The sequence below is a fragment of the Amphiprion ocellaris genome, chromosome 12, assembly GCF_022539595.1.
Source record: "Amphiprion ocellaris isolate individual 3 ecotype Okinawa chromosome 12, ASM2253959v1, whole genome shotgun sequence".
Classification (NCBI taxonomy): Eukaryota; Metazoa; Chordata; class Actinopteri; family Pomacentridae; genus Amphiprion; species Amphiprion ocellaris.
Window position 1 is genome coordinate 10188787 of NC_072777.1, and position 12806 is coordinate 10201592.

Here is a 12806-nt window from a genome sequence, read left to right on the forward strand (position 1 = left end):
AGAGGCTTTTGGCTGACCGCAATGTCCTAACAACTGCACCGTAGAAAACAGAGTATAAAAGTATGACATAGAACAATACCTTTAGCCTTTGCAACTTGGCTCCAAGGACGACAATATCTCCTGATTGGTTAGAGCATTCTTTTAGCTCCAGCTTCAAATCAGTAAGCCATGATTGGAAGTCTTGGACGAGCTCTGCTTCGAGAAACAGAAACAATGAATAACCATGAATCCTCCTTGAATTATATGGTGACAAGTTGAGGAAAACTGATGTGTGACAAAAAACGGTGAAAAAGATTTAAAAGTGGAGGAACCTGAAGGCGAGAGGAGGCAATGTGTTGAGGCAGATGGGAAGTGTGGGCGTGTCCATGCTATGCAGTGCTAGGTTGCCTTGGTAACAAGCCCAAAATGACTCCCTCGAGAACAGATGTGACGAGAGCGACATTACTCTCCGAGGCACAGGTGTGTGTCGGAGCACTGAGAGTGCACCGGTGTACCTGGCAGTGTGTGTGAATGGAGTGTGAGTTGTAGTGGGCGGATTGAGTGTGCTCTGGGGAAAAATGTGGGATAATCAACAGCAAATCTGTTGCACTACTAACATGGACAATGACATTGCTTCGTGTAATAGTGTACTGTTTAATTGGTTAATTATGAGGTTTAAAGTGTTATTAAAATTCTAATTTATCCTCATCAGGAAATGAGTTATGGTAGCTACTTAATTTAACTATGAAATAAATCACTAAATAGCATTTGTGATAAAGAAAAATTTTGTCCTCTCTGAAAGCACCTGATGCATCATCAGGACAGAACTCCACATACCAAAACTGATAAATTAAATATTTTACCATTGAAGTGGAGCTGTAGCCCGTCCTGCAGGTTTCCCCTGGTCTTGTTACAGCGTTGGGCAACAGCCTCTGTTCGCTTGGCAATTGAAGTGAGATCAGAGGAGAGGTGTGACAGCTCCTGAGATGGATGTGATCTGCACAGGGCAGTCAGGGCATCTCTAGCTGAGTCCATGTCTTCCCTCTGTTGCTGTACAATGCTCTGCAGGTCCTGTAAATGAAACATAGTAAGACATAAAGAGTGTGGGCCTGAGCAAATTCATTATTATGGCTAGTGGTGGAACAACACAGATGCATCTCCAGTAAATCCACCTATCTGTATCTTTTGAACTGTGTCTATCATGCAGAAGTGTTCTAAAACAAAATGTTCTGACAGCCTAAAAGATGGGATTCTGTTGGTGGTGGTGGTGGGACGCGATTAAAAAATTTAATCTAATTAATTACAGGCTTTGTAATTAATCGCAATAATTGCAGTTTTGTCAAATAGCAATATTTGACACAATAAGTGAAGTTTTTCTATTCAAATATATTGTGGTTGACAGTTGAATGAACAGACATATACGTGTTTATAATTTAAAATTTATTTTAAAAAAAGGAAAATGGGACATACAGAAAAAAGTGATTTTGATGACTTAAAGCCTGAATTTAGTTGTTTTTTCCACTGTATGGCACATAAAATCAGCATAAGTAGTTCAAGGAGCTTCAGAAAGTTGAAAATCCAGAGATTCATTCTGTTTTCATCTTTTCTGGGTCTGATAAATGGTGGAATTTTGATGGTTCTTTTTATAGGAATATCAGTTTTGATTTATGTAATTTTTTCATAAACAGAGAGTTTATAATTATGTTATTAAAAGAGATATTTTTGTTGTTTAGTTTATTCCTCCTCCAAGGAGGCAGAGCCTCCACGGAGTAAAAACTTAAACCACAAAAATGTTTCATTTCTATTTATCTGCATTTTTCATCTGTCTGCTACATTCACAGATTACTGCAAATCTAAGTGTAATTATAGCGATTTTATTCAACATTTTAAGACTTTCTGTAAACTCAAGCACTGTCTAGAAAAGTGGTCTATTCTGGGATGGCTACACCGTTATCCGTTAGCATGACTCGTAGCTAACGTTAGCTCTGGTGCTAACAGCAACGTGTTTTACATTGAGGTGATACCGTCGGCTTGAAGTGACGCAGTGATCAGAAAACTCTTTGTTGTACAATTTGCACACAACCAGACTTTTATCCAAGCTGCCATCGGGAAGATTTTTAAAAGGAAAATTTCTGCCAAACAAGCTCAATCTCATCTTCCTTCACTGTTCACCAGTGCCTGACTTCACTCAGTGCTTCCTGTGCTTCTTCTTCATGGCTACAAACAGACTTTAGGTTCATTACCGCCACCTACTGGGCTGGAGTGTTGATCAGAGTTACCGGTGTGCCAGAAATGAGGGAACTGAGGAGGGTGCAATTAATCGCGTTATTATATGTAACGCGTTAATGTTGCGGTAATTAATTTATCGGAATTAAGGCGTTAATGTCCCAGCCCTAGTTGTTGGGTCTGATCTATTGTCCTGAGTATAATCATACTTGAGGACATAAATTCTCCTTCGGGATCAATAGGGTGTAATGTATAAAGGTTTTTAGCATTAATCATTATCATTACTTTTTATGAAGAGTGTCCTGCTGCAAAAATAATAATTATCACATAATAATTAGCTACATTTATAAGGAATGTAGCTAATTAAGGCAACAAAATACATAGATCATGTCTTTTTCACTGTGTTTTAGTGCATAGTTGGAAGTAATATGAACTTCTTTAAACAAAAGAAGAAAAGCAACAGAAATAACAACATAAACAGTTGGACCGGCGTTGGACACCGAGTTTAACCTTAGTGTATTTTTGAGACACACTCAAGAAAAGTCCATACCTTAACTGTACTAATGTCTTCAAGGGAAGTAGCTTCGGTGAGATCAGATAAGGAACCTTCAACTGCCTCCAGCCGCTCGGCCATCTGGGACATGAGGTCCTCCAGTCGCTGCTTCTGGAAGCTGAAGTAGGTCAGAGTGTGTTTGGCCTGATTGTAAACTTCCTGCGCATGGGCCATTTTCTTCCTCAGATCTGACTCCAGAACCTGGTTCAATAAAATCAGTAAGCAGCATTTTATAGTCAGATTTAGATAACGCAAAAGCATTGAAGAGTATATTTAATTTTCTGTGGAGTACAAAGCAGCAATGTAGTTTTGGAACATTTCGAAGTATCAAGGCTGTAAACAAACCAAACACAGAAAACTCACTGACCTACATCTATGCCTAAATATGTTAGGAAAAGTTAAAATGCAAAAGAAAAAGTTTAATTACTCAGAAATCTATAACAATGACAGCAGAGTCCATGGGTGACCAACAAGGGCACATACTATGATTTCATGTTGTAGAGTAGACGTTTGCAACTGGTTCTTGTCCTTTTTACAATAAGAAGTAAACCAGCAAATACATTAAAAGGTTGAAATGCTCTCAATAAAGGAGGAATGAATCAGTGCAAATATTCCCTAATGTACTCTAAAGCTATTGCAGATGCTGCTATGACATATCAAGGCAACATGATTGTATCCACAGTCCACACATGAATACTTTAACATACTACACCATTTACAACACGTTTTCTAACAGCAAACATTAAAGATTCAAGAGGTTTGCTTTAATTTTTTTTTTTTACTATTAACAGATTCTGATAAAAAGAAATCCATATTACTAAGCAAAATAAAAATATTTTCTTTATTGTATAATTAAATGTGAATTAGAGGGCATAAAATCTTCTACCTAATATGATATAAATGTATCCATTTTTGGTAGTTTTCAGTTCTCATCATTTATAACAATTATTACAATAGTATCATTGCTGTTGTTTAGATAGGCTGCAGCCTCCGTTGCATATTTGAGCAAACTCCTCCTTTATGTCTCTTATACACCATATTCACCTGCATTTGTAATGGGGTTTCCTGCAGTTTGGCTCGCTCCTTCAGCTCTGTCACTCTGTCCTGCAGGACGTCCAGCCTCTGCTCCCTCTTTTCAACCTCAGCCTGTAGATCAAAGTGCAAGACAATTAAATCACGCCCACTACCAATTCACTGAACATTACACCACCATCATCATTCATACACTCTCATCTGCAGATAGCCCAGCGTGCTCTGACCTGAAAGGTGGCAAGATGGGCCTCTGTCTTCTCCTTGTTGCTTAGACTGGTGACTGTGTCAGTGAGATCAGCGATGGAGGGGGTGGTCCACTGGTTGATGTCCTGCTCCATGGCCTTAAGGTCATCCCAAAGTGACACACAGTAGCCAAGTCTCTCTGTGTTGGTTTGTATTTTCTCTGAGACCTGAAAGAACACAGACCAGCAGCCTGTTTGAGTACAGAACAAAACACAGCTCAATCAACAGGAGAGGATGGGTCCCTCTCCTTTGTGTTCAGCTTTCTCTCAGTCTCCCTGTAACAAGGGATGGTATGCTTAACTGGGAGATGGAAGAAAATCGCCACTTAATTAGTTTGACAGATGTGGGAGTGAGAAGTGAGAGAGACACAGAAAGGCAGATAACCTGTCTAGACTTGTTTATTTTTCTGTCTCATTTGTGACAGCTGAGCAGCCAACTAACTCCCAAAAGAGGAGAAAATATAGAAAAAAAATAAGGAAAAAGAAGAGAAATAAAGATCATTAAAAGAGCAATGGCGCAAGTGTTTGGCAGAGCTGGATTGTGGACATTATGATAGATTTCTTTCAAAGTCACAGTAAATAATACAACACATTTCTTTATGCTCTCCATAGTCATTATCATATTTCCCTTCCACACTCAGATAAATAATATGGACTATTGTTTTTTGGGAAAATGGTGGATGATGTTGTGGCCAATTTGTTAATGCAACAAAACTCACAAATATTTTTCTTTAAAATATCTGAATAAATAAGTCTAGCATGTCAAGGTATCATGGATTTATCTAAATAAATTGAGTGACTTTTGTCTTTGTCTACATTTCTACTAAAGCAGTTTCAAAGCACCACACATGACATCAAGTCTAACTCACCACCAGCCACTGATCTCTGAGTGTCTCCATGTCTCTCTGGATGGAGCCCATATCAGAGGTGGGAACCTTCACCAGCTCTCTCTGCAGGTCTTCCACTGTGCTAATGAGGAGGTCCATGTCTTCCTGTTTTGCTTTCAGCTCAGCCTGAACGGCCTCATGCTGCAGGGACAGAGAAGAGCAGAGGGAATGACAACAGGCCACCACTAGAGGGAGAGAAACAGTGCAACCTGGAAGGAAGATGGGTTATATTACTGAGATAAGATTGAGACTTGTCGTTACTTATTAATATACAGAATAACTAATGCACATTAAAATTGTTACCACCCAGTGAAAGCAACATATGTTTTGTTTAAATTTCCCTGATGGATTGAGAAAATTCTTCTGCATCTAATAAATTAAACTCACTGAATAATCAGAACGGTGAGTCATATAGCTGAAAACATCTTGTTTTCAGCTCATTAAAAGAGGATGCTTTGGACATGTATATTTTTCACAGGGGAACAACAAATCCAACAACCCAAGTTATCAGGGAAGTAACTAATCTTTTTCATGACACTGACTTATCACAGTCGGAAAGTCCCTGGCAATGAGGCACCAGCCTCACAGTAAGCTAACATGCACCTGGAACCAGGACCCTATAACTTGCTCATCTAAATAGCTAACATGGTTGTTTTTACAGTTACCATTTACAGCAGAGGTCTCTTAGAACAATGGACATTCTGTCTTGACTGTCCTGATAACATCTCAGTGGCATATTTAATAAGACAAAGCAGAAAATTTAACAATAATAATACATTTCAGAGAAAAACCAAAAGGTACTGACTTGTGTAAAAATCCTTTTAGCCTCCTGAGCAGTATGGTTATGGTCAGGCAGATTGTGAGCCACAGCCCGAGCATTCTCCACAACTGTGGTGAGGACTGACTTCAAGTGGCAGAACCGGCGAAGAAGATCTACCACAGCACCACTCTGTTCCTGACTGCATGTAAAAACAGGGATATAGCGATTATTTTTTAAGTGGTAATGAAAACTAGAGGACCAAAACCAGAAACAGGAAAAGACTTCAAACTATGTGAAAGAGTCCAAATCAGTCTCCGCCATCTCTAATCCGTACCTGTTGGTGATCAGTGTACTGACATTCTCCCAGGCTGTCTTTACCAGAGCTACCTCCCTGAGAGCTTCTCCTGCCAGCTCACTGTCTCTCCGGGCCAGCTGGTTTCCCTTCTCTTCTAACCACCGTCGGGAGTGCTGCAGGGACTGCAGCTCATCCTCCAGCTGGACAAAGAAACGCAGCCTGGGAGAAATAGATCCAGAAGAAAACAATAGGGATTACTAGCCTGAGCCCAACATAATATATCTCATTTTTCAGGAGATCAAATTTTAATGGACTTGCCCATGTGTGGTTTAGTTTTCAGTAATATACAGTATATTAATATATTCTTGAGGAGTTTGGAATATGGTCTCTGAATCAAACGCTCACAGGGTGCATTTAAAAGAAGAAGTACTATATTTAACAACATGTATTAAAGGAAACAAATCTGACTCAGACTGAAAAATAATATTTGTGTAGAAAAACAATGAGTCAGATTAATTCAGTAAAACCAGGCTTTAAATCCAAATAAAGAAGATAAGCTGAGTCAAATGAGGGTGACTTGCTTTTAAATACATATATTATTTGTAAAATTATTATGGTAAGAGATAAGTTATTGTCCACGATTAGCATAAAAGAGAATAGGAGAAGCTGAAAAAGATATGCCTAGGGGCTCAAGTGGAAAAAAAGTTCTTTTCAGTGTTTACAATTTGTAAATACTGCTATAGAACTCAGCATATACCAGCTATGGTGATACTAAATGTCCTAATATGGCTATTAGTTTTAGGTGTCTTGAATAATACATGTACATATATATATATACCTGTTTTGAAAGGCTTGTACAGAGCTCTCTCTGGTCCCCTCCTGGTTTGCATTGTCTTCCAGTTTCTTTAAATTCTTCACCACCTCCTCCCTCCTCTCTCTGAAGGAGCTCCACAAGGCCCCTAAGGCATCTGCTTCACTTTGTCTCCATCCCACGCCCCTCTGCACCTCCTCCAGAGCCAGTGTAAGGGCCACTACCTGTCCTCTACAAGATGTCCGTCCCTGAGGATGGCTCATATCTTTGGAGCCCCTCCACTCTGCTCCACACAGGTGCAGGTGTGCCTTGCTTAGCTGCCCATCTAACCCGACGGCCTCTGCCTCAAGCCGAGCCACATCTTTAGCCACTTCCCCTATTCCATGATGCAGCTCTTCAGCTTTAGAGCGGTCCCAGCTCCCTCTGCCCTCCACAGCCTCATGAAGGTGGCGCACAGCCCTGGTTGCTGCTCCATGCTTCTCAAGGAAAGTCTTTAACTCAGTAAGGCACTGTGTACGAAGGAGCAGGAGGCGCTGGGATTCACTGAGGGGCTGTAGGCAGTCCTCTCTCCAGCCCTGGAGCTGCTGTTGGGCCTCCAGGGTGAAACTGCAAAGCAGGGTGGACTCTTTTTGATGGAGAATCTCTCTCTGTGACGCATTCTCCTGTAGTTGTGTCTCATGCTCCTGTAACAAGATGGTTCAAATTAGATTCATTTATATTAGCTCCAACAGCAATCAATATAAACTTGCTTACTATAACTGCTCTAATATAGAAAACCTACAAAAAAAATCACAGTTGACAGCAAATTACTGATTTCTCACCTTCAGCTTAGTAATTGCAGCCTCAAGATCAGCAATATCAACCTGGGAAGAGCTTCTCAAGCCAGACAGAAGGTTTTCACTCCTTTGGGTCACGCTCTGCAGTGCCTGATCAAACTGCTCCAACTGCTCCAACTGCAACTCCAGCAGTTTAAGCCTGAAGGAGAGATGGAGGGCAATTTGGATTAAGAATATGACTGTGATTACTGTTTTGCAACTTGGGCAAGATTGTATTAGATAAATGTATGAATCCAGTCATGTACTGGTAACTAGATGTAAATAATTTATACACTAATAATATAAAAATAAATACCTGTGCGATATGCTGTTCTGTGCTGAAGTGCATCTCTGCTGTAGTTGCATGAGATCATCATTGAGTTCTTGAATACAAGTTTCGGGTGCTGTGGGGTACAGACAAAGCCTGAGATTCACAAGACCCTGGAGAAGAGCCTCATAGGACGGTGTCTCCCCCTGCATTTCCTGGAATGGTGAGTAAATATATAAAAATTATGCAACTCAAAAACTAATCAGATAACAGAACAAAACTCATTCTTATTTGTACAGACAAAAAAATGAATAGCAAACTGATTGTACCTGCACATTTTGTAGTTCATTCCTAAGCTTTACTTTATCTGCAGAGAGGAGTTCAGTGTCTGGGCAGCACACAGATTCACACCTGTCCAGCCAGCTTTTCATCGACGAATTCTCCTTTTCAAATCTGTAGGTACAAATGTGGCATGTATTCAAATCAAAGAAAATGTGAGCAACACAATAGAGGGATACCAGTAACAGCCTAAGAAGTTCATACACATACACAGTGACACACACAGCGATACTGTCTGTGTTATTTATTTATTTTATCTGACCATGGCTCAGTATCAGTGACAGGGTCAGAATGGGGCAACCATATCTCGCCAAAGCACACAGTGCTGCAAGTAATCCCTTATACATATACCTGCAGGGGTGAGGATGAGGCTGACTACATAAAAAAACAGCTCAGATACACAAACAGACACACATAAAGCCTGCCATAGCTTAGCAGCACATTTATAAGAGAATCACTGGGTGGGTAAATACCAAAAAGCAAGCACCAAAGCGTTAACACTTTAAAAAGTCACCATGTGATTGGATCACTATTTTCTCCTCACGAATAATAAACAATCGTTCTTTGGAGAGTCTATTGTGTGGCAAAGAAAGCGATAAGAAAAGCATATAATTAGAATAAAAATGCAATGGCTGACAGGCGAACAGAAAGATTGCGTCAAAGACAAGATCTCGCTATTCAACATCATACTAAGATGAGAGAATGATTCGGAGAATAAAAGCGGAAATTGGCATCGAGAGAAGGATTCAGCAGGAAGAGCACATGCTCAATAAAAGGGGAAATAGCAATATTTATACAATTTGAATAAGATACATGTGTGAGCAGAGACCACAGCTGACAGGGAGACAGTAAGCAAAAAAGAAAGACTAAAGAATAGTAAATAAAACAGCTTTTGCTCTCTCTTATAATCCATTTTTATATTTCCTACTTTTTTGCAATGTGAAATATTGAGACACATCTCTTCTAGGTGTCCTCGTTATCTAACATCTACTTCTTGCAAGGAAAGCATTGCATATATACTGTAGTTATTTTCTCAAATGATTCAATTTTCAGGACATGCATAATGCAAGCGTATTTGACTGTTTACTGTACCTTTGCCACAGAGCTAGAAGGCTTTCTAATGTAGATTGTTTTTCTGCAGCTTTTCCCATTAACTGTGTCTGTTGCTTCTGGAGGTTATCCACCTCTTCTTCCAGCTGGTTGCCCTCTCCAAACCTCTTTGTGGCCGTAAACAGAGCCATCAGCCTGGGCTTCAGCTGCTCAATGCCCTGGCAGATCTCCTAGAGTAAATAGAAATGTACTTGTAATCAAGTCCTCAATAACTACCAAGTACACCCTTGAATATACATCATATTAAAATGAATTCCCAATGACAAACACACCAAAACCAATAATAAAACCAAAGGCCCATATTATCATGATGACGTATCATGAAGGCATGAGTTGTGTTTTTTTTCTTACCATGTGATCCTGGAGGTGTTTGTAGGTCTCTGATGATGATGCACAATGTGTGATCGGACAGTCCAGTTTTTCCTTAAGATCACAAATTGCTTTCTTGACCTGATGAAGACAAACATCTCAGTGATTTCTACGGCTTATACATAACTTTTAAAGTATAGAAATCTGACAGCATTTTTCTGTGAACCTGTTCAAGGTTATCATTGCATCTCTGCCTGTAGGAGGCACTCTGGTTGAGCTGCACACCAAGCTGCTCTGCTCTCTCCTTCAACTCTTCCCAGCACTGCATCATCTGGATAAGTTGTGTCCTGAGTCGGCCGGCCTCTCCAGGAGTCACAAACCTGGACAAAGCCTCACAGTCAGCCTCCATGTGGGCTAGAGTTGCCCCTTTCTCTTCTAAAACTTTTCCCATCACCTGGAACGATGAAATAGCAGTGAAATGTTAGTGAGGGACAGTATATGGGAAATTATTAGAAGAAAAGTTACAGTACAAAAGTTGATTAGAAAAAAAGAAAATAAAGTTTTCAAGAGCATGTGCTTACAAACTAATTAAATGTCTGCCTCAGGATTTCTAAGTTGTGATATTCCAATTTTGTGATATTTTTTCTAAAGACTATCATGAAATTGACATGGCTGACATCTGGAATGCCAAGATTATATTTTATTAAATATGGTCAATTTATTTTCTATATGCAAGCCTCTGCTGCAATGCTGACCCAGTTTTCCCTGGAGGTCAGATTAAAATTTCATTGTATTTCATCCTAATCCTAATAATTTTAAAGCAGCAATGATACTGCACACTACAAGCAAGACAGCAATGTGACTTATTTTACTTGAAGCTACTATCAAATGTTTGGATGATGTATTTTTATTTGTGAATTTCAGAAGATTATTGAAGGAATTGCAAAAAAAAAAAAAATGACTACAGTGTACAGACAATGCGGGGTAGTGAAAAGTCTCGCCTCTGAGTAAACCTAAAATTAGGAGAGCCGCCTACACCATGAGATAGAAAAGAAGGTACAGAATGAAATGCTAGATACAAAGAGACACCTGACATACCTCCACAGTGCTGATGTGTTTGTCTAAAGGATCCACAGAGGAGGTGGTGCTGACAGCCTCCAGCTCCTTCTCTTTCTCATTGATCCACAGAGAGAAGGCGTCTGATTTACTGCTGAAGCGCTCCCACTGCACGCACATTATCTCCAGCTGGACAACACTGGAAGACACAAGTCAAGATACAATTCATTCCATAACGTAGAAATCAGGACAAACACCAGATAGGCGCCGTAAATTCAGTATGACAGATCTGCAGTTTTGCTGTTGCATAATGAAAATTGTCTAGATTTCTTACACTGAACCTGAAAATATGACTTTAAGAAAGTTGTAATTCAAGTGGATGGGAGGCTTGTTATGAGGATGTGACATACTTCTTGTTGAGATGATCTTGAAGTTGTGTGACTGCCTCTCTGATGGACTGGGCCTGCTGTAGAAGAAGGTTCTGATTCTTCGGCCCAAGCTGAATATCTGCTGCCTTCTCCAAGAGCAGGTCCGCTCGTACAGAACACTCCAAAACCTTTGCGAGGAGTTCCTATAGACAACAAATAAACTAATAAATTATAGGCGCAAATACATGCCGTACAGAATATGCATGCACAGACAGATACACACATTCTGCACAGACACACCTTGTTATTCTGCTGCTCAATCCTCAGGCTGTCCAGACTGTTAAAAATTAACTCTTTGTGCAGTTCATTGTTGGTATTGGTGATAAACTTCCAAATAGTTTCTCTTTCTGCTTCAAAATTTTGCCAAGAGCTCAGAGTTGCCTAGGGGTGACAAGGAAAGAAGAAAGTCATGTTAGAAGGTACAAATTCATACTAGATGATTACATGTAAAATCTCACACAGGGGACGTGGGTACTGTAATTTGAAGAGTCACTCCACCAAAGGTTTTCTGATCAATTCGAGAACAAGGACTAAAGTGCATCAACAAATCCCACGACAACAGATAAATCAAATTAACATACCACATAATAATCAATATCTGGTTATGGTTTAACATGGCACAATCAATGACCACAGCAGGGGTATGTGTGGATGATCAATGACACTGACACATGCAAACATTATCACGCTGACATGAGAAGAATCCAGGCTCTGTCTACCTGCAGACTGTGCTCCTTTGCCCCTGATTTGCGGTCAACCTCGATGAAAGCTCGCTCCAGCTCCCGTAGAGACTGACTGAGCACCTCCCCTTTCTGCAGCTGGCGGCAGTGTGACACCAGAAGCTCAGCCTCTCTCCTGTTAGCATGCAGGTGTTTTAGGTGTTGCTAGAATTCACAGACAAGAAAACAATATGTCAGAAATAAGTGTCTTCATTTTTGTTTTCTTTGCTCAAACCAGACATAATGTAAACTGCAATTGATTTATTTTATTTGTATATAACACTTCAATGCATAAAGTGTAAGACATTTTAATACAGAAACCTACACTTCTGCATTATACACACCTGGTGAATGAGGTAAAGTTGTTTGGCCTCCTCCAAGCCCTCGGCGTTCAGAATCCTGCTGCTCTGGTCCTCAGCCTCCTTTCGGGCCCTCAGAACCTCCTCCAGAGCACCATGTACCTCATCCCTCAGCTCCTCATACTGGAACATAGCAGAACCCTCTTCCCCCAACTGTGGCAGAGAGGCAAAGGATCAGGCTTTGTTGAAAAATAACAACGAGAAAGAACATTTTTAACACTTATCTTGGAATACCTGACAGAGTGAAGAAAAGACTCCTCGCAGGTCAGTCGAGAGTTTGGCCAGAGCTGTTCTCTGTCTCTGGACTTCTAGTTCAGAGCTAACTTCAGACAGCCCAGCAAGGCGGCTCTTCAGCCACAGCAGGCTCTCTTCTCGGGCGTCCACTACTTCCTGCAGTGACTGGAATTGACGGAAACACATGGTTACTGAAGTTGAAGGGTACTGAATCATAACCAAATATCTGTGCCTACGGCAACAAAAACAGTGTGCTGGCTCACCTGAACAGCAGCGTCAATTTGCTCCTGATGACGGGAATTTAATGCTGTCTCTCTCAAGAGCCTTACTTGCCTTCTTTGAGATGAGAGCCAATCAGAAAGCTCACAGAACCTACAAAATGGA

At 40.4% G+C, this 12806-nt stretch overlaps 1 protein-coding gene across 2 annotated transcripts in view; it reads right to left on the reverse strand.

The window, feature by feature from the left end:
• The window catches only part of syne1a (spectrin repeat containing, nuclear envelope 1a), a 140079-nt gene that overhangs the window by 89112 nt on the left and 38161 nt on the right, over positions 1 to 12806 (reverse strand). For both annotated transcript variants that reach the window (XM_055016112.1, XM_055016111.1), the window contains 22 exons: positions 12686 to 12794; positions 12423 to 12587; positions 12174 to 12341; positions 11830 to 11994; positions 11351 to 11491; positions 11093 to 11253; positions 10725 to 10881; positions 9853 to 10080; positions 9669 to 9767; positions 9300 to 9487; positions 8198 to 8321; positions 7917 to 8083; positions 7607 to 7760; positions 6813 to 7468; positions 6014 to 6193; positions 5725 to 5878; positions 4902 to 5060; positions 4018 to 4200; positions 3803 to 3904; positions 2756 to 2959; positions 843 to 1050; positions 80 to 195 (listed from right to left, as the gene is read on the reverse strand). In XM_055016112.1, the coding sequence (XP_054872087.1) occupies positions 80 to 195; positions 843 to 1050; positions 2756 to 2959; positions 3803 to 3904; positions 4018 to 4200; positions 4902 to 5060; positions 5725 to 5878; positions 6014 to 6193; positions 6813 to 7468; positions 7607 to 7760; positions 7917 to 8083; positions 8198 to 8321; positions 9300 to 9487; positions 9669 to 9767; positions 9853 to 10080; positions 10725 to 10881; positions 11093 to 11253; positions 11351 to 11491; positions 11830 to 11994; positions 12174 to 12341; positions 12423 to 12587; positions 12686 to 12794 (3988 nt within the window). The remainder of the gene's footprint in view (positions 1 to 79; positions 196 to 842; positions 1051 to 2755; positions 2960 to 3802; positions 3905 to 4017; positions 4201 to 4901; positions 5061 to 5724; positions 5879 to 6013; positions 6194 to 6812; positions 7469 to 7606; positions 7761 to 7916; positions 8084 to 8197; positions 8322 to 9299; positions 9488 to 9668; positions 9768 to 9852; positions 10081 to 10724; positions 10882 to 11092; positions 11254 to 11350; positions 11492 to 11829; positions 11995 to 12173; positions 12342 to 12422; positions 12588 to 12685; positions 12795 to 12806) is intronic.